This window comes from Hakea prostrata, chromosome 4 (assembly GCF_041222555.1).
Source record: "Hakea prostrata isolate BN-2017 chromosome 4, UWA_Hpros_2, whole genome shotgun sequence".
In the NCBI taxonomy this organism is placed as follows: Eukaryota; Viridiplantae; Streptophyta; class Magnoliopsida; order Proteales; family Proteaceae; genus Hakea; species Hakea prostrata.
The window spans coordinates 46,304,637-46,326,096 of NC_142603.1; the positions used below are offsets into that span (position 1 = coordinate 46,304,637).

The 21,460-nt window shown below is 42.6% G+C and overlaps 1 protein-coding gene across 1 annotated transcript; it reads right to left on the minus strand.

Moving 5' to 3' along the window:
- Positions 1–314: 314 nt before the first annotated feature.
- LOC149019149 (peptide methionine sulfoxide reductase B5-like) lies at positions 315–21,163 on the minus strand. Its single transcript, XM_089153208.1, has 3 exons — positions 20,685–21,163; positions 853–1,009; positions 315–582 (listed from the first exon to the last, which is right to left on the minus strand). Exons 1-3 carry the CDS (start codon positions 20,984–20,986, stop codon positions 427–429), a joined length of 615 nt encoding a protein of 204 aa, XP_089009334.1. The 5' UTR covers positions 20,987–21,163; the 3' UTR covers positions 315–426.
- Between the last annotated feature and the right edge of the window lie 297 nt (positions 21,164–21,460).

Below are 21,460 nucleotides of genomic sequence, written 5' to 3' on the forward strand. Positions count from 1 at the left end.
ATGAAACGACTCCTGATTGTACATTTACACTTGGGATCAAAGCGATGGATTCTTGATTCAGAAATGGAATAATGCAATTTGACATTCATTTCTCCACCATTCAACCCTAGGTGTTAGTAGAGCAGAAGGGATGCAGGTCAAGCGGAGTGTGCAGATGGGAATCAATTGCAATTTCAAAGAGGGCAAGGGGGCAGTTTTGATACTGTATTCTGAAAAGCAAGTGTTACTGCAGAATTCATTCCATACTAAAGCATAGTGCTTAATCCTCTGATCGATGAATGAAGTAAACTCGCTCATGTTTAACCTCGTGCGAATAGAAAGAAAACAAGACAAATCCTTATTTCTTTAAACTGTCAATGTATAAACATAACAATTTTTTAAGCAGGTACTTCCTATATTGATTTAAGAAAAACCATCACATCAATTTCATTCTGATGATGCTGGAGTAAACTTGAGTGAGATACTGTTAACACAATGACGTTCATCCGTCGGTGTACGGAAACCCTCACCTTTAAATACATGACCAAGGTGCCCACCACATGCTGCACAAGTAATTTCAACTCTCATCCCATCTGGATCAGGCTGAAAACAAGTAGCCAAATACCACATTATATGTCAAGTTGCAGACTTTTAAGGCAGTTTTATCTGCATTCTTGGAAAAGATTCTGGGACTAGAACACATCCAAAAACCTGACCCTTACCTATTTTACCAAGCTTGAATGCATTCTAAACCCAAAGTTCATTCACATAATGCATCCCATAAATGCCTAAGTTACTGAAAGGGAGCAGAGGCAAAAAAGAAAAGAAGGGGGGAGGGGGTCTGAGCAACTGAAGTAGAAGATCAAAGTTTACCGTGCACTTTATAGCTCCAGGGAGACCCTCATAGAAAGCAGGCCAGCCACAGCCAGAATTAAATTTTGTAGTAGATTTATAGAGAGGTGTCCCACAACCTGCACAGTTATAGATCCCCTCACCAAAAAACTTGTCATATTGCCCAGTGCCTGGGAACCTGCATATCATCAGACTATTAGTATACTTGCAAGCACAATGCCACACTTAAGCCAACAAGATGAATCTGTCAACTCATTGCAAAATGAGCTGCACTTTTGAGAATCTTTATTAGATATGCAGATTGTGAAGTCTATAACCAGTCATTTGTTAGTATACTTCAATAATAAATTTTCAATGATTTTTTTTTTAAGCAAAATAATAATTCCATTGTTTTATTATGCTTTAAATAGGTAGAAGGATATTATATAAGGCCTGAAACCTAGGGTCAAAATTTCAAAAAAAAATCATATGCTTCGACTGAATTTCAATGGAAAAATTTTGGCCTTTTCTTGGGTCAAAATCCTGGTTCAACCGAAATTTTTTCCTTGGTTCCGGGTTTCCATTTCTCCATATAGGTTATTGATTTGATGATACGCTGAATAGAAGAGGAAGGATTGAATGCAGCAGAAGCATACTTCTAGGTCTATGTTTGTGAGTTTTGATTGGTAAGAGGGATTGGACTGAGGGTCTAAAAACCCACAGGTGATTTCAGAGAAAAAGAAAACTGAAACAGACAACACGTAGGAAAGGCCAGTAGGAGAGACAAATGTGAATGAGATGCAATTAGGGATTGGATAACTGAAATCCATTTTCAAATCTGCGTTTGTATCCGTTTAGGAGAATCTGAATCCATCTGAAACTAATCAAATACAAATATGATAGTCTTCATTTCTGACTGATTATTCTTTGATTCATTTTGGATCTGATAAACTTATTTATCTATGTAGCATTTATATTCATTTTAGAATCTGATAAGTCTCATATCTGATAAGAACCCACCAATCCAATACAACATAATACGAATTATATGATAGATAATCTGATTTTGATGGTGCCAGTCACCTCCAAAGCATATGCTGCCCCCTAAGCCAAAGGCTGTCCAGAATCACTTGCATAACAACTGATATCCCCTCCTGACAGTTCCCCTCTATTTATAACCCCCGATGTGTCATTTATGGCAACTCCCCACTCTATTTCCTCCACCTGTCGTGCTCCTAGGGCACTAACGATATCTAATAAAAAACTTTAAAAAAAAAAAATTCTGTTACAAAATCAAACACTAAAAAGAGTAGGAAAAAAAGGTAGTTGCTGAACTCTCAAGTCTTAACCCTTAGCCTCATCAACAAAACAGAAAAGATGCCAATGGATAGTAAAAAAATTATACTCGATATGATGTCATATCGATTTAGGAGAAACCGTGTTAAAATTGTTACTATCCAGTTGTCCGAATCCATCCAATATCCTATAGGACATTATCCAAACCCATCCAAATATAATCATATATGAGTTTGATAATACCAGTATCCAAGTTGAATCTGATCCATTGATGGTGATAGTAGTAGTCACTAGCAGTCAACTAGTCAAGTACAGACTATTCAATGGGTGTAGCAAGGGCTTCTTTTGATTTGCTTAGATTAAAGAGGGTGATCCTTGACTGTCGAATTCATTGTACATGGACAAAGACAGATTAAACAAAAATTTCCAAGTTTCTAATATGTGGGATATTGGAAGCTTGCTTATGTAAAGTCACCAATGAGCAGTTGAGCGAAGGAAGAATAGAAGAAGAAAGGCAGAGACACAGAGCAGCCACTTATTGACTTGCAAACTCGTAACTAACAGGCCTGAAGAGTGACCACAGATTTAGAGTTCAATCATCGTCAGAGGAACAGCTGTGACAGGTGATCACCAAGGGAGGAGCTGCAGCAGGCGGTGGCCAGGGTAGCAGCAGAAGTGGGCGACAGCAACGAGGGATGGAATGGCAGGTTCAGACATGTTCAGACATGTTCTCCTCAAAATGACTTTCGAAATTAACAGAACACCCAACACACTCAGTCAGTCTCTTCTCCTTACCATTGGATACTCCATCTGCTTTATTCAGATATGAATCAAAGGCCTTATCTTTGAAAACACCATCATCCTTATTTGACTTTAAAGTGGACTTCCCAACATCCTTTTATTTTTATTTTTTGGATCTAAGGTTCACCCAAGTAAGCTCCACCGAACCTCAACTAGATCCTCAGGGTAGCTTTTATATATAATTTAAATATACAAAGTGGTCTGTGTTGGTGCAACCTAGAGGGGGGGTGATTAGGTTGCAACTAGTGGAATGTCCCAATTTTTCGGTTTGTGCGGAAATACAAGGTAAATTGAGAATTCAAATGAATTTAAACAATGACAAGCAATCACAACACAAGATTTATAGTGGTTCAACTTTACAAGTCTACGTCCACTCCTCTCTTGGCTTCAAGAGAGATTTTCACTAATGATTCTCTTTCAATACAATGGTAGAGATCAAACCCTTTACAATCTTTGTTACGGGGCAAGAGCACCCTATTTCACAGGCAAGAGCACCCAACCAATCTTTGTTCACGGGCAAGAGTACCCAAAACCAATTCTAATCTACCTAGACTAGAATTGAAAACAGTTACAAGAGAATGATGTTACCTTAACAAGAGGTGTGACACTTTACCTCTTGTGTGTGTGATGCAATAAGAGTTGTATGCTCAAGATATGAAATGCATGCACCACCAAAGCCTTCAATCGCCTCAAGCTTGACTTCCACAAGCTTACTTTAACACCTTGGTATGTTCTTCAAGGTTGGGGAGAAGGTGAAAGGCAAAACACAAGGCTTTCTTGCAATTTGAGAGCTTTAGGATCACTTGGGGAGTGGGTGATCAAGTGTGAGTGTTGTTCCTCTCAAATGAGGTGAATTGGGTTTATATAGAGCACCTTTGAGTGCCAAAACCCAATCCCCAACGGATAGAAAACGGACACATTTTTGTCCTGTTTTTCAGCCCAGACGCACGTCCATCTGGTCAGACAGTCATCCGTCTCAAAAGTATCCGTTGCAAACAGCTGTAGAGGATATTCTTTTTAAACTAGCCGTTATAGTCAAATATGGGCCAGACGGACGTCCGTCTGTCTCGCCTGGACTGGCTCAGACGGACATCCGTCTGCCAGACGGAAATTCCGTCTAGCCTTCTATTGTTTTCTGAGAAACAGAGTTATCGTATACAGACGGACATCCGTCTGCTCAGACGGCTGTCCGTCTGAACTCTATTTTGCTGACTTAAGTTAGGGCTGGGACATGGCTTGGGTTTTTGGACTTTTTGGTCAACCCCAAGCATTGTACACCTCACTAACATGTCCTAGGTCACTCTAGTAATATGAATTACATATAATTGATGCATTTACATGAATGTGTATGCGAGAGTGTCCTAAGCCCTAATTCAACCTAAGTCTTGATCTTCGACTTGATCTTCGACTTGATTTTGTGCAACGGTCTTCATGTCCATCTTGGCATGGTCATCTTGACTTAGACTTCATGTCCATCTTCATGTCTATCTTGGCATGATCTTGGCTTTGACTTGGAGTTGGTCCACTTGTTCTCATCTTGAACTAAAACATCATAACTCAATATAGCCATTAGTAATTCATGCTTATTATCATCAAAACCAATAGAGGCTGATGTGGCAAATGCTGACATGGCATTTCCCAACAATCTCCCCCTTTTTGATGATGATAAACACATGAATGATTGGAAAATATGAATGATAATTAATAGCAAATAAACACTCATTCATATGCATGTTATTTTCATGTTTTTCCATGGTGAATTCTAATTCATGTTTGTTATCATCAAAACATGGTGAATTCAAGTTTCATGTTTGTTATCATCAAAACCAATGGAGGCCGATGTGGCAAAATACTAACATGGCATTTTCCAACAGTCTGCTTCTGGCCACAAGGAGATTCAAACTCTTGACCTCATATTATAAGGCATTGGTCTTTTGCAAACTGAACCAACCCTTTGATGTTAACCCATTAACCTCGGAAAGAATATAATAAATTATCCACATTTAAACTCCACCAAAACTCCAACTTCCGTCAGGGGAGAGGAGAATTCTAATCCAACGACAGCCCTTCCTCCTACGAATGTCCACCACCAATTTCAAATTCAAATTCAAATCCCCCTCAATAGTCTCCCACTCCTCCACCACCTCCTCACCCTCCACAAGGGATGCAAGAGGGTTATGCTCCAATAGGGACTTCCATTTTCTAGCGTGGAATACCTCCTCTTATTGGTCAAACTCAACTGCCACATCACCTTCAACAAATCCATCCTTCACACGCTGGCTTTCCGCTGTTTCCCTAACTTGCCAGGTATGATTGGTGATAATCCAGTGACCATCATTCCAGCCTGCACGCTTCACAGCATCTCCTCTTCCATTACTTTGACAATTCATGGTGGAACGCCCAAACACCTGGCACAGAGTGCAAAGAGGAGGTCTCCATTCATATTGAACCCTTTGATAAAATAAAACTCCTAGCTCGCCAAAGAAGGGGATTGAAGTTGGCATTTTCTTTAAAGCTTTCCCTCCACATGTTCAAGCATACGACATCCACTCCACGGATTTAATCATTCTGTCTGTCATCAAAGGCTTCCTAGTCAGACTGGTTAACACACTCAAACGTGGATCAGACCAATATTGGAATGGAAGATTGGGGAAGGAGATCCAAGTTGGCACTAAGGACAACTCAACACTCTCCATCAACCCCATCCGGACTCCAAGGTCTCACAACGAATGGCTTCTTCTGCAAAAACCATGGCCTCCCTTCAATGCCTTCGTATACCTGCTTCAAAACTGAATCTGAAAATAAAGAACCAACTTTCTAACAAGTTAACAGACACAGTACCAGATGGCTTCCATTGCTTCAACTGGATCTCCTTCACAAAGGGGAAGCTAGGCCTTCATCCAATGAAGTGGCCTACTGATACCCCATTCCATTTGTTGACTTCTTCTTGCACAACAGCAGCATTACACAAAGCTCCTTCGACTCCATCCATACAGATTGGAGGGATAAACTCCAGCTTCAGTCCCTCCTCTGATCCCCTAACAAAGCTACCAGCAAATTACTCACTTCATGCCATCCCCTTCCCTGCTGGAGGGGTAGGGAGAGGACAATTAGGCCCTTGGCCATCCCCTAACAAACCAAAATCACAGAACAAGAATGAAAAGAAAACTCCAGCCCATGTTCCAATAATCAATCAATTGCTTAATTGATCAAACAATCATCAACCAATCAATCTAGTAAAGGAACTACTTATCTCCTAAAACAATGGCCTGAAATGCACTTGGAAGCAACCTCCAACGGAGCTTTCCTCTCAAAACATTCTAACTTTCTGACCCATTGACTTAACTAAATATGACAATGAACAATCAATTTTGAAAACAAAATAATAACCTCGGAACACCTATCCAGCATAAATCTCTTGGTCCACAACTTAAGATCCCTGCTTACATCCCCATGCCCTAAAATTGTGGGAGCCATAAAGAGCCTTCTAACACTAAAGTAGCAACACTTTAAGTGTAGGACTTCTACCTTCTATTTTTGAATGCTTAAGTTATGCTTTACCAGCACACTAAAATGACTCCCAAGTAGATATGTGTACCACACTGTTAAGGAATTTGCCCGTTAACATAAGACTGGACCAGTTTCAGCATTGCTAAATCATAAGTTTTTTCCATTTTTCTGCAAGTATGGTGCTTATACCATTGAGAAAATCATGCAACTCTCTTATGCAGGTCAATCACCTCACTCAAAAATTTAGGGATATGAAGGTATGGGTATATAGAAGCAACCATCCAAAATGAAAATCAAGTCCAAATATCACCATGTTTGCCCTTTTTTTTTTTTTTTTTTTTGTTGAAGAGGAGCGCATGGCATCCTGATTACAATAATCAAGAAGCCACGGAGCGACTAGGGGCCAAAGTGTTTTACTTGCCAAAGACAAGGCCTGCCTGGCTAATGCAACTTCATTGGACTCCCTAGAAATACAACAGATCACCCAATGGGGGAAGCGCAGTAAAACTTCCCTAATATCATCTACTACAGAGAGAATTTCCAAGGGGCTCGGACTAGACCAGGAGAGAATTACATCCGCTAAATGCTTAGAATCAACTCCGGATATTACCTTGAGAATACCACGTTTGGTTCTCTACTAAGGTTTGGCAAAGGATTCCAAAATATACCTTAATGTTTGGTCAATCTTTTGTTTTACCAATACAATCAGAGAACCATGTGGCATGGCTAAGGAGAAATGAGTAAATCACTAAACCCAAAAAAGAAGTGATACGGAGAAAATATAATTGAACCGGGTTCGTCCTTGGTTTGACCCTCGACCCCGGTCGGGACGAAAGGAATCGACTCGCTTCCGAGTGGGCCGGGTTCAAAAGGTAGCTTGTTGAGGAAGTAAACTGACTCAGTCAACAGGCACGCCCGAATCCGCTATAATCGGAGTGGACTAATCGTCAAGGAGACGGTTAACAACATTTACGGAAGATATCGATCGTTATTATATGGATAACTACCATAAAACACTCATATTATCAAAGGAGTTATCTATTAGCCCAACCTCGAACGGATCTATCATCAACGGATCTATTCGTTAAGATCTGACGGTTATCCGAAGAAGGCTCAAATACATCCAACGAAGGAGATTCGAAGGTACACACTATATAAGACATCACCTGCCCACAAGGTAGAGGGACACATACAATCTGAATCGTATTCTCATTATTCATTCTTTAGCTCTGTGCTCAAGCAGAGCCATTTATGATCAGTTCATCAACTGACTTAGCCTTCGGAGGTGGACTCCCGACCCTAGCGGTCGGGCCACATCTGACGTTCATTTTTGCAGGTCATCCACAGGAGATCTAAGGGCTGAGCAGATTTTGGACGCATCATTTGGCGCCATCTATGGGAAACGCTTCAGAAAACCATGGTTAGTAGATTAGCAGCAGCAGCTACAGCGGCCCAACGAGAAGCTGGCGTTCAAATCCCTGGAGCAAATAATCCAGATATCCCCTGAGGGAAGTCGACCTCTTGAAGTACGGGAAGATGGTGGTCAGGGAGGTAATAATTCCCCTGATCCACTCCAGTACCAACTAGATCAACTAAAACTCCAGCTATTGGAGGTGAGTCAGACGCTCCGTACGTTGACCAGGCAAGTGGTGGCGCCGCAAGCTCTTGATCAACGCGATGCGGGAAGGCGCGTAATACAGAGGGAGGAAGTATTGACTTCACTCCCGCCAGGACGTTCTCCGCAAAGGGAGCGAAGACTAATCAATGAACAGAATGTCGGTCAGAATTTCCGAGAAGGCGCCCGGAGGCAAAAAAGAGAACCTAAGAGAACTGGAGAACTCCCTAGGAGAGATAGCGGTTTGAAGTACCGCAAGGAAGCACAACTGATTCAACGACAAGGTTGGGTGCAGGAGTGCGAACTCACTCACCAACTATCAGGCGCGTGGTTCGGGAGAATGATCGTATCGTCGGTGATCGATCAGCGCATATTGGTCAAGAATTGGCCAATATCAATCAAAAACTCGACAAATTGGCGAGAGGGAGAATAACTGATGATATTTATTCGGTTATTCGAAAGACTCCGTTTGCCGAGGCCATAGCCGGATATCAATTTCCTTATAATTTCTGGTTGCCAACCTTTCCACGTTCGATGGTTCGGGAGATCCCATCGCTCATATCAGTTACTACCAGCAGACTATGGCTGTTGCAGCTAATTCAAATTAAATCCTTTGCAGGGTTTTCGGTTCATCTTTGACTGGAGCAGCACGGAAGTAGTTTTCAAATCTCCCGTCGGGAAGGATCATGGACTTTGAAGAGTTGGCACGAAAATTCATTGGACAATTCCAAAGTGGAATCCAGTTCAAAAAGACCGAGAAGACCTTGTTTACTATCAGACAAGGGAAAAGCGAATCGATTCGGGAATATCTGAAAAGATTTAATAGGGTCACAATAGAGATAGAGAATCTAGATGAACATGTAGCTAAAACTGCTTTGTTCACTGGACTCACTAACCGGCGACTCTTGGAGTTACTACTTCAAGACATGCCTACCACCTATGATGAACTAGTGCAAAGGTGTCAGAAGCAGGCAGAGGTGACGGAAATCCTGGATGCACGCCAAGGGGACAACAAGGCCTCTACAAAAAAACAGAAGGCCCCTGAGAACAAGCAGAGGCCGAGGCAAAATGTTCGTGATTGAGTTGGAAAGCCTTGCCAGGCATGGCGGCAAAGATCTCCCGGCAAGAGTGAGTATACTCCATTAAATACTCCTCGGGCTGACATCTTAAACATTATCAAGAAGCAGAATATCTTAAAGTGGCCACCAAAGCTTCCCACGAAGCCTAGGGAGCAAGATAGGGAGAGGTATTACCGTTTCCACAAGGATTACGGTCATTATGCCAATGATTGCAGGCACTTAAAAGCCGATATTGAAAGATTGATATCTCAAGGACACTTGTCCAATTTCATCAGAGGGAGACGAATGGAACCGCGAGACATAGGTAACAAGAGGGAACGTTCGGTAAGTCCAGAACGACCGACCGAGGCTCTTAAATCTAAGAAAGGTAAGGAAGTGATCGATGCCACTCGGTCACCCATACTGACAATATTTGGAGGTCCCGAACCTAAGTCGCTCTGAAAGTTAAAGGCCAAATCCAAGTTCGTTGGGATCGAAGAAATGCAGAAGCGGAAAAGGCCGAATGGTGAGGGTTCGATCACCTTCGGTGAGGAAGATGAAAGAGGCATCTGTTTACCTTATGATGATGCCATAGTCATCAAGGTAGAGATTGCACGCCGAGAAGTACACAAGAGTGTTAGTTGACACAGGGTCTGCTGCAGACCTTTTATCTTATGCAGCTTATCAAAAGCTTAAAGTGGATGAAGACTTGATGGATCCGTCATCCACGCACTTATATGGCTTTGCTGGATCGTCCGCAATAGCTGAAGGATCAGTACAGCTAGATTTATCAATTGGAAGCTTCCCTAAAGAGGCTACTTTTCAGGTAAACTTCTTGGTGGTTCGAGAACTTTCGGCTTACAACGTCATTCTCGGAAGGCCATCCCTATCGAAGTTAGGTGCTATAGTTTCAACAAAGCACCTCAAGATAAAATTCCTGACCGAAATGGGAATTGGTCAAGTTTCTTCTGACCAAAGAATCTCTCGACAGTGCTATGTAGCATATTTGAAAGATAAGGAGGGCCCGAGGAAGATAACTGCGTTACCAATAGAAATACGAGACAATCGGGACAAGGCAGAGATGCAAAGGCCCGAGCCAGTCGAGAAGTTGGAACAAATCCAGCTGTATCCCGATAATGAAAAAAGAATTACTTACATCGGGTTTGAGCAGCTAGAGGAATTCAAGAAGGAACTGAAGTTTTTTCTTCAACAAAATAGCAATGTGTTCGCGTGGTCTGCAGAGGATATGCCGAGAATTGATCGGCAGGTTGCAGAGCATAAACTTTGAATAGATCCGAGGGTAAAACCAGTAATTCAAAAGAGGAGAAATTTCTCCATAGAAAAGAACAAGGCCATTCGAGGTGAGGTTGAAAAATTGAAGAACTCTGGTTTCACTGAACCCATAGAATGCCCAGTCTGGTTAGCCAACGTGGTAATGGTCAAGAAGGCAAATGGAAAGTGGAGATTGTGTACAGATTACACAGATCTCAACAAGGCTTGCCCAAAAGATTGTTATTCGTTGCCCAGGGTAGATCTGTTAATAGATGCCACCGCAGGATATGAAACATTGAGTTTCATGGATGCAAACTCAGGATACAACCAGATACTCATGAACAAAGAGGATGAAAAGTTTACTGCATTAATGACTGATCGTGAAAGCTTCTATTACAAAGTCATGCCGTTCGGCCTGAAAAACGCAAGGGCTACTTATCAGAGGGTTGTCAACAAAATATTTAAAGACCTGATCGGGAGAAACGTGGAAGCGTATGTTGATGATATGCTGGTAAAGAGCACTACAAGGTCAAAACATATTGAAGATTTAACAAAGGTATTTTCAGTACTGCGGAAATACCAGATGAAGCTGAACCCGGAAAAGTGCGCCTTCTGTGTCTCGTCGGGCAAGTTCCTGGGCTTTATGATGTCACAAAGAGGTATTGAGGCTAATCCGGCCAAAATACAGGCTTTAATAGACATGGAAGCACCCAAGACTGTTCGAGATGTGTAATGCCTAATGCGAAGAGTAGCCGCGTTGAACCGGTTCATCTCACAGTCGGGAGAAAAGTGCCTACCTTTTTTCAAAGCACTTAAAGGTTTAAGAGGCAATAAGGAGGCGAAATGGTTTGAAGAGTGTCAAAAGGCGTTCGAAGATCTGAAGGAAACACTAGGAAGATCACCGCTCCTGTCCCGACCAGAAAAGGGAGAAACTTTGCAATTATATTTAGCAACATCTCCCTTGGCAGTAAAGTGCGTGCTCGTTCGGGAAAAAGACAAAAAGCAGTGGCCAATCTATTATGTCAGCCACGTACTACTCGACGTGGAAACGCGATATTCCCAGATTGAAAAGCAGGCTTTGGCTCTTATGATAGCAGCCAGAAAGCTACGGCCATACTTTCAAGCGCATCCAATCGAGGTATTTACTACTTTTTCCCTTAGTAAAGTTCTTCGTAAACCTGATTTGTCTGAAAGAATGGTGGCGTGGTCGGTCGAGCTAAGCGAATTCCAAGTAAGCTTTAAGCCTCAAACGGCAATCAAGGCCCAAGCATTAGCCGACTTTGTAGTAGAAACTACTGCACCAATGGAGGAGATTATCGAGCCTAGTATTCCGACCACATGTGGGAGGTATACGTGGATGGCTCGAGCAATAAACAAGGAGCAGGGACTAGAATTCTTTTGAAGAGCCCAGCAGGTTTTATTATTCGGTATGCGTTAAGATTCGCATTCGAAGCAAGTAATAATGAAGCGGAGTACGAGGCTCTAATAGCTGGACTTCGCTTGTCAAAAGCATTGGCGATAGCGGAGGTAACTATCTTTAGTGACTCGCAGCTTATTGTCAATCAAGTACAATGGGAGTATAGCGTCAAAGAACCCCGACTACAAAAATATCAAGAGATTGTGCAAACGTTGCAGAAAGAATTCAGGAATCTGAAAGTATGTCAAATCCCAAGAAAAGAAAATATAATGGCAGATGAGCTATCAAGACTAGCTAATGCAAAGGAAAAGAATTTAGACCCTTCGGTCTATATAGAGGAAGTAACATTCCTAAGCAATCAGGAGAAGGAGATATCCTACATTGAAGCTGAACGATGCTGGATGGACTCGATCGTGGAATACTCGAGAGATGATAAGTTACCAGAAGATCCAAAAGAGGCAAGATTAATCAAGGTACGGGCAGCACGATTTATAATACAGAATGGAAGGCTATACCGAAGGTCCTATGTTGGACCCCTCTTGAGATGCTTGGGTCCCGAAGGATTGGAAATAGCTCTAGCAGAGGTTCATTAAGGAATTTGTGGGGCTTACATGGGCGGTCGGGCCCACAAAATTTTGAGTCTTGGCTTGTATTGGCCGAAGCTCCAACAAGCTGCTATGGAATATGTTCGTCGGTGTAGCAATTGCCAGATCCATGCTACAGTATCAAAAAGACCAGCTGAAACCTTGACTTCAATTTTAGATCCCATTCCTTTCGCAATGTGGAGAATCGATATCATGAGAAAATTCACCAAGGCATCCGGCGAAAGAGAATATCTAATAGTAGCAATTGATTACTTCACCAAATGGGTCGAGGCTAGTGCTCTAGCGACCATCACTGAAAGAAAGGTGGAGAAGTTCGAGTTAGAGTCTATCATTTATCGGTTCGGGATGCCAAAAATACTCATGACAGATCATGGTACACAATTCGATAATCCACAATTTGAACAATTTTGCAGTATATATCTGATCGAGCATCGTATGTCATCAGTAGCATACCCCTAAAGCAACGGCCAAGTGGAGGTTACAAACCGAACACTACTTGAGGGGATAAAGAAGAGACTCGAAGCTAATAAAGCTTTATGGGTCGAAGAATTGCACAACATTTTATGGGCCTACCGAACTACGGTTCGAACCCCAACAGGAGAAACTCCTTTTAAACTGGCCTACGGGTCTAAAGCATTGACGCCTGTCAAGGTAATGGCTGGAACACTACGGGAAAGAGAGTTCGAGGAAAAAGCAAACGAACAAGGATCGCTAGATAGCCTTGAATTATCAGATGAAGTTCGTACAAAAGCAATAGCACGAACTCAACATTATCAAAGAAGGATAGCGCTACATTAAAATTCCCGAGTGGAGAGTCGTCGATACCGAGCCGGAGACTTGGTATTAAGGAATACCTTAGCTTCAGACCCACGCCACCAGAGAAAATTGGACCCTTCATGGGAAGGCCCATGTATGGTAATTAAACCGGTCGGTTCAGGAGCATATAAGCTGAAGAACATGACAACAAACAAAGAGCTAGATCGTTCGTGGAATGCTAGACACTAGAAAAAATATTATCCTTGAGAAGATTATCATTTTCATTCATGATGTAACAGCATTCAACTCAATCAATATAATTCTCAGTTTTCAACACACTATCTTTTGATTGGGGGCAACACACAATACTCAAGATCAGATCCAGTGACAAAATCAAAAGGCATCGGTTTAAAACCCGTGTGGGACCTTCTACAAGGCATTGGTTTAAAACCCGTGTGGGACCTTCTACAAGGCGTCGGTTTAAAACCCGTGTGGGACCTTCTCAAACTTATTGAATTTCTCCGGAAATCCTTAAGTAAAGGCATCGGTTTAAAACCTGTGTGGGACCTTCTACAAGGCATCGGTTTAAAACCCGAGTGAGACCTTCTCAAACTTATTGAATTTCTCTGGAAATCCTTAAGTAAAGGCATCGGTTTAAAACCCGTGTGGGACCTTCTACAAGGCATTGGTTTAAAACCCGTGTGGGACCTTCTACAAGGCGTCGGTTTAAAACCCAAGTGACTTCTCAAACTTATTGAATTTCTCCGAAAATCCTTAAGTAAAGGCATCGGTTTAAAACCCGTGTGGGACCTTCTACAAGGCATCGGTTTAAAACCCGAGTGAGACCTTCTCAAACTTATTGAATTTCTACGGAAATCCTTAAGTAAAGGCATTGTTCTAAAACAACTAAGACCTATTACAGCAAAGACTCAAGTGACTGACAAAGTTCAGAGATGAAGTTAATTCTTTATTCCTTTAAACGACCAGAAGGGGTCAACCTTTACGTCAAATGTACATATGAGATAAAAGTGTTGAGATACAATCCTCGTTCGGTCAAGAGGAAAAATCACCATCGGTGATTGTGAAGAACTCCAAAGACAGGATCGAAGCAGCTTTGTCAGAAGCAACACAAAGTCAAGAAGAACAGAGTCGGGAAGACATATGATGGCTATTGGCCGTGGAGACATAGGTCTTCTCATCATTTGGTTCTCTTTCTTGGGGATTGTGAAAAATTCCGTAAACTCCCACCTACAAAATCCTCCGCAATTCCATACTCTTTATCCAGCTTTTTCTGAAGAGGCCTGGCCTTTGATCAGACCTGCATTCAAGGCAAGCTCTTCATAGCTGAATCCTTTAAGAGGAGACAAAGGAGGAAAGTCATCAAGATAATGCATTATATCCGGATCTGAAGGAGGGAGGTCCACCACGTCCTTGGCCCAAGCAGGAAGAGGAAGTCCCAGATTTGCAAACACTTCGGGATGACAATTTGCGCGGTGGGGAGTCGTGTTGAAATAAAGATTTCTCCTTAGTATCGATTCCCATACCTCGTTCTCATCGTCCCAATATGCCTGCAAGTTATAAGCGTTCAGCATGTCAACAAAATGCTTACTCTACAAATATTTGAAGATGTAAGCCCTGCGAACATCAGTCGGAAGGGACTCGGGCAAAAGGGTAACAGCTTGCCTTTGTGGCGTTGATACGGCTCCAGACCCTTTTGCCCCTGCCGAAAGCTTCTCAACTTCCCGCTCTAGCTTTCGGATTTTCTCCCTAGCACCAATCCAAATCCGAATGAAGTTGCTCGTTTTCAAAATTCTTCACTCGGGCAACCTCCAAAGCATTGTTTACAAGACGAGCAATCTCAGCATCCTTGGCTTTGGATTCTTCCCGAAGCCTAGAAAGCTCATCACTCAGTCTACTGAGTCTAAAAGCTGCTTCCACCTGATTGTGGAAATTACCAGCAAGGCTCCTACAACAACTCAAGAGTTAGTCAAGAGCAAAAAATCTTCAAAACGAAAGGCAATGAAGAGAAACTTATATCACCAGGGACTTTATAAAATCCCTATCCGGGACCATAGAGAAGGCTCTGCTCTTGGCAGGCATCTAGACAAAAGTGCACCATTCTAGTGCCTTGTCAAAATCGCCTGTCACCAAGTCAAACCTCTTCAGTGACCAGGAAGGTTGGAACACATCATCATTTACACAGGGCGCTTTATAGAAGCAGCACCCTCGGCCTCCTTGGGAACCTCCACAACAGTTGGAGGGTTGGAGGAGGATGCCAAACAAGCTCTAAAGGCAGGTTCGGGAACCCAAGCGATGACCGCAGGAACCACATCTTCCTTAGAAGACCGAACGTTCTTCATCATAGAAGAAGACACCAACGAAGCGCCAGTAGGGATTTCGGCAATGCGAACAACTACAGAAGGAGCCACATCCTCCTTGGGAGACCGAACTGTCAACATCAACGAAGGAGACGCGGGAGAGGCACCAGCAGAAGCTGCAGGAATTTGAACTTTAGAAGATTCACCAACAGCAATCTCCCCGCGTTTAGAAGATTCACCAACAGCAATCTCCTCGCAGGGAACAACCTTCGTCAGCATTGGAGCAGTCTTCTTGAAAGATTTCGCCCTAATATTATCCAAGTTAACTCTTAGAGGCACTACAAAGGAAAAGAAAACATCGTCAATACGAGAGATCAACCAAAAATAAAGAAGAAAAGGGAAAACCCTAGATTTTTTAAGAACAGAAGAAGCAAAGAATATCCAACAGGGAACTTCCAAAATAAGTAAACCCCAAGTATACTACTGTGGAGATTACTCAGGGAGAAGAAGTTCATATTAAAACTGAATGACAGAGGAGAAACTCACTTGTTCAAGTTCTGATCGAGGTATCGTCAGAGGATAAGAGTACAGAGGCAGCAAAGGCAAAACACTACTTTGCAAATGATGAAGACAAGAACGACTGGCAGATAGCGAAGACAAGGATGAAGCACGCCAGAGGAACTTAAATAGCCTCAAGGAGTGACATGACAGTTGAAAACCCAAGTAAATCAAGGGTTAAAACAGAAGGGACGTTTCGAATTCCGAAAAATGCAAGATCAACGGTCAGGAGAAAACGGCGCTTCAAATTTGAAACTTAAAGGTTGTCCTAAGTTTCCATGGAGCAACGTGCACCTGATACGAGGATACTGCCAAATACCAACCGTCACACCAGTATTAAATAAGAGAGTATTCCCAATTCCTTGGGAAGAACAATTTATACGCGAATACGAAGAAACGTTTGGGCTCCGTTATAAAGAGGGAGCAGTCGGGGGAGAAATGCGCCAAGCGTCATAAAGGGTTCGGTAAGAACCAAATCAACTCAAATCAACGCTCCCGAGCATATCCCTCTGATGTCCCGAGCGTATCCCTCTAATGTCCCGAGCGTCATCTTCAATTAAGGTACAAGTTTATCTTCATTAGAGCTTATCTCATTCCTAAACGTCATTCTACGTAAGGGAACAAAGAAAAATCTCTAAGTGCGCTATGAGAAAGTATTATCAAAACTTTATAGCAATCATTGAAAGATTTCGAACGGAAAGGAGGCAAATGTCTATTTCATTATCAACAGACGCCATGGGGGCCAACCCTTACACACAAAAAAAAAAACAGGAGATAGCTTCCTACTGTTCTTTAACAGTTTGAGCCGAAGGATCCTTGTCTGAGGCAGGCTTTGGAGGTTCTAAGGGAAGAGGCAGCAAATCATTAAAATACTTCTCAATATTTGGATCCGCTGGAATAGGGTCCTCTTCCTCCCAGACCCAGTATGGGAAAAGCAACTCAAGCTTCTCAAAGACTTCCTTGTGGCAAACACTCTGGAAGGGAGTTGTGTCAAAGGAAGGGTCAGCTTCAAGAATAGCCTTCCAGACGTCATTCTGCCCCGCTCGGTAAGCTTGAAGGTTGAATGAAGTCATCAGATCGCTGAAGGGGACGCTGTTCAGATACTTCCGAATGTAGTCTCTTCGAAGATCTTGAGAAAGATGTTCAGGTTTGCTAGGAACTGCCATCCCCTTCAGACGCTCATTCTCTATGGCTTGAAACTCAAGTCTGTCAATACTCTCGGTAGCAAGCATTTTTTGCTTCTTAGCCTCACGCTCAGCAGCAGCAGCATGACTGATTGACAAGTTAAGATCTTTTTTCAAAGAGTTGATAACCTTGTCATTCTCCTCCTTCGACACTTCGGCTGCTTTCTTCAGCCAGTCCACCTCAGAATTGGCCTTCGCCAAATTCTCTTCGGAAGTCTGTAACAAGGAGCCGTTACTACCAACTCGGCTCAAGGCCTCCATGTGTTGGTAGAAGCTCAGCACGACATTCCTGAGAAAACAAGCGAATTATCAAAAATCCCAAGAGAGATTACAGAACAAGTAGCAAAAGACCAAGAAAAATAATACCTTGTGGAGAGATGAACGAGAGAGTCGTTTTGCAAGGTTTCAAAGGCTTGGCGATCGGCCGGCATGAGGCCGAGAGAGCTCCACTCGGCAGCCTTCTCATGGTCCTGCGTGACCCGGTCCGAACACCACCAATGACCATTGAGGAACGAAGACCTCTTCAGAATCTTTGTTCTTTTTGGATTTCTTCAGGGCAGAAGCATCGACCGAGTCATACTTCCTTTTGGTTCGAACGAGAGAAGGGACTTCGACCTCTTCCACCATCAGTCTTTTCCCTCTCCCCGAGGCCTCAACTATTGGCCTCAAGTTTCTTATACCCTTATAGGAGGGTCTGGAGGAGGCATAGAGGTCACCTGGTTTGCAGTCAATGCTCGAGGAGACCGTTGCTCTGCAGTCACAACGGCCTTGGCAGCCTTAACCCGAAGGTTGTCTGGGTTAATTCTTGGAGGCACTGCAAAAAAGGACAAAAGTCAGAAAGTTGAATAAGGTTGCAGTACACTCAAAAAAGATGAAAAGTGATAGTTAGAAAGCTCACATTGAGCTAGCCCCCAATATTGAAGAATGGGGGTGTATTCCATCTCATAACCATGTATCTCTTAATACCATGGAATTGACTTGATCTTCCTGACAGCTGCTCTATCTGCCTTGGATAGTGGAGGGACCCGGTTGCCCTCAGAATATGAAGTGAACAGTTTCGAGATGGTCGGGAAGTTAAGGTCTGATTGAGGCGCTCGGCAGAAGAAATACTGCTTGCGGCACCCCTTGTGATTGGAAGGATAGGTTCCCCTGGCAAGAATGCTACCCGACCAGTCAAGCTCAACTTTGTTGTGCTTGGAAAGAACAACCCAACCCAGAGGGTGAGAAAGAGACAGAACATGAAAATGTAAAAAAAGAGGAAGAGAAGGTGTGATGCCAAGTTTGAAACATAAACCCAGAAAGCCGACGATGAGATGCCAGCAATTGGGAAGGAGCATGCCAGGACAAATCTCCCAGTAATTTAAAATGGCAGAAAACAAAGTATTGAAGAAGGGAAAGTGAACTCCACTTTCCAGAGTATCTATATACAGGAAAATTCGCCAGGAATGATCGAATTAACCCTCTCCTCAGGAGTGGGGGCTCTAAGGTGGTACGAAGAAGGAAAGTCAAAGCGTTCGATGGCCAAAGGAAGGTTCTCCTCAGCAAAGGAGGAGGGAACAAAACTAGGTTCGTTAGTGGACTTGATAGGTTGTTTGGACTGCCCAGAAGATTCGGCAGTCGCCTTTGGAGTTCTGGATGGTCCAGACTCAGGAAGCGCAGAAGGAGCCTCAGCACTTTCTTATGTTCTTTTCTGTTGGCTAACTTCTTCGAAGTCACGCCAAAGAGCAGTTAAGGTTTTCTTGTCACTATCTGACTGCTCAGGAGGGACGGAAGCAAATGCCTCACCACCAGAATCACCTTTACCGGCGTTATGTTCAGAAGGAATTTCAGAGGAAACCCTACCACCTCCCATCACTGTAAAGGTCTGGTTGCAGTCTTTAACAAAAAAGAAATCGGAGACGAAAGTAAAGGTTACAAAGGAGTCAGTAGAATTACTGAATCACCGAGGTAGAAGGCTTAGAAGCGAGAAGATTGTTAGAGTGCGAAGAAGACGACGAAGTTTCAAAATTCCAGACAAAGAGAATGAAACCTACGAAGACAACGAACCGCTTTTAAGCACTCACACAGATGATCGGGGACATGTACAATCGAGATGGATTCAACATCAACGATCGTGATTTGAAGACGTTTCGAAAGTTTGAACTCGTTAATCAAAATAGGCGATGCAGAAACCGTCATTTCAATTTCGTGAGCAATGATGATTTCGGCTTCAGAGGACGCATGGCGTCACCCCCATAGAAAGTGAAGACATTCACAATGCTCGAGAAAAAAGCAATACAGCCGCATTAAATGCAATACGACATTTAATAAGCTGAAGATTATGCAAAGCCCTCTTTCAACAGATTACCAAGTTCAAAACTAAGCCCTCGGAATTGCCCGAACGCTTGTTCTGGGGGGCTCGTGATACTGAAAAAGTATAATTGACCCGGGTTCGTCCTTGGTTCGACCCTCGACCCCAGTCAGGACGAAAAGAATTGACTCACTTCCGAGAGGGTCGGGTTCAAAAGGTAACTTGCTGAGGAAGTAAACTGACTCAGTCAACAGGCACGCCCAAATCCGCTATAATCGGAGTGGACTAATCGTCAAGGAGACAGTTAACAACATTTACGGAAGATACCGATCGTTATTATATGGATAACTATCATATAACGCTCATATTATCAAAGGAGTTATGTATTAGCCCAACCTCGAAAGGATCTATTCGTTAAGATCTGACGGTTATCCGAAGAAGGCTCAAATACATCCAACGAAAGAGATTCGAAGGTACACACTATATAAGACATCATCTGCCCACAAGGTAGAGGGACACATACAATCTGAATCGTATTCTCATTATTCATTCTTTAGCTCTGTGCTCAAGCAAAGCCGTTTATGATCAGTTCATCAACTGACTTAGCCTTCGGAAGTGGACTCCCGACCCCATCTGAAGTTCGTTTTTGCAGGTCATCCACAGGAGATCTAAGGGCTGAGCAGATTTTGGACACATCAAGAAGATAAATACCACTAACCAAGATTACACAACACCGACAAATTTTTACCAATAAAATCAAAGAAACATGTGACATGGCTAGGAGAACTAGATAAATCACTAAACACAAAAGAGAAGGTATGAACTTCCAAAGATTACACACAAAACGGACAGGCCAACAGAAAACAAGTGAAGCAAAGAAAGGAAAGAAAAGCGACAGTTATAACACTTGTGAGTCCTAAAACCCTATCATCGAACAAGATATTTGACCTTAGAAAAAATAATAGGATTGCCTTGAAAAAAATAAAATCTTATAATATATTCGACGCTTTCTAACACTCCAATCTGTAATAGAGAATTAAACAGTAAGGACACACTTAGATAAATCACCGGGGGAAAACGAGAGCAACTCATAGCATACAGCAAACGGGTACCCAAACATAAATCGTGAAAGTAACCCAACAACAGAAGAAAAACAAACTGAAAAAAAGCAGAGCTCAATTGAGACAATCTTACTCGGTTCCCTTCTGACGCAGAATACGGAATTGCTCCGGTGAAAGAATAGCCCGCCACTCTTCCTCCGATTTCTGAACAGCACCAGGGGTAGCCATGGCAACTACACCACCTCTAAAGCTCCTCTTGCTCCGATAAAAACACGTAGGAAATCCAGTAGCGGATTTAATCAGGGATTTGGATTTAAGTGAAGAAGTGTCGAATTGAGTTTTAGAGCTTCTGGCAAAATCAATTTGGCCAAGGAGTCGGGATAGAGGAGCTTTAGGATTGATAATTAGGATTCTCGGTGACGAAATCGCCGTCATTTTGAGGAGTTGGACACCCAACTCATCAGTTGGGACTTGGGAATTGCCTGTTCTCTAATCCAAAATCTGCTTCGGACGTGGCAACATGGGAGACGCTTGAACATCAAACATCCATCACTCGCTTGGGATCCCATTGAAGTCTGAAAAACCAGTAACCGACTCGGGTGGGTTTATCGAATTGAATCAAACTTTTAAGTCCATACTCAACCAGAATCGGTTTATCTACTGCTTTCATTGATACATTTTCGTCTTGATTAATAACCCTGGGGGGGCATTAATTTTGAAGTGTAACTCAAGGGTGTCATTGTAAATTTTTTTAAATTTAACTATTAATTTAAGAAAAACTAGATGGTGAGAGTTCAGATGAGTAAAGTGAATTAAATTTTTGGAATTTTTTCTTTAAAAAGATGGTATGCACAAAAAATTATAACACCACCCCCTAAGTGACCCCTTAAAATTATGTGGATAAGATGG

Excerpts from the sequence above, each read along its gene's own strand:
- LOC149019149 (XM_089153208.1), bottom strand. The coding sequence starts at position 20,986 with ATGACGGCGATTTCGTCACCGAGAATCCTAATTATCAATCCTAAAGCT. Across the intron at positions 1,010-20,684 it reads CTGCGTCAGAAGGGAACCGA|GTTCCCAGGCACTGGGCAAT; the intron begins GTAAGATTGTCT and ends GATGATATGCAG. Across the intron at positions 583-852 it reads CTGGAGCTATAAAGTGCACG|CCTGATCCAGATGGGATGAG; the intron begins GTAAACTTTGAT and ends ACTTGTTTTCAG.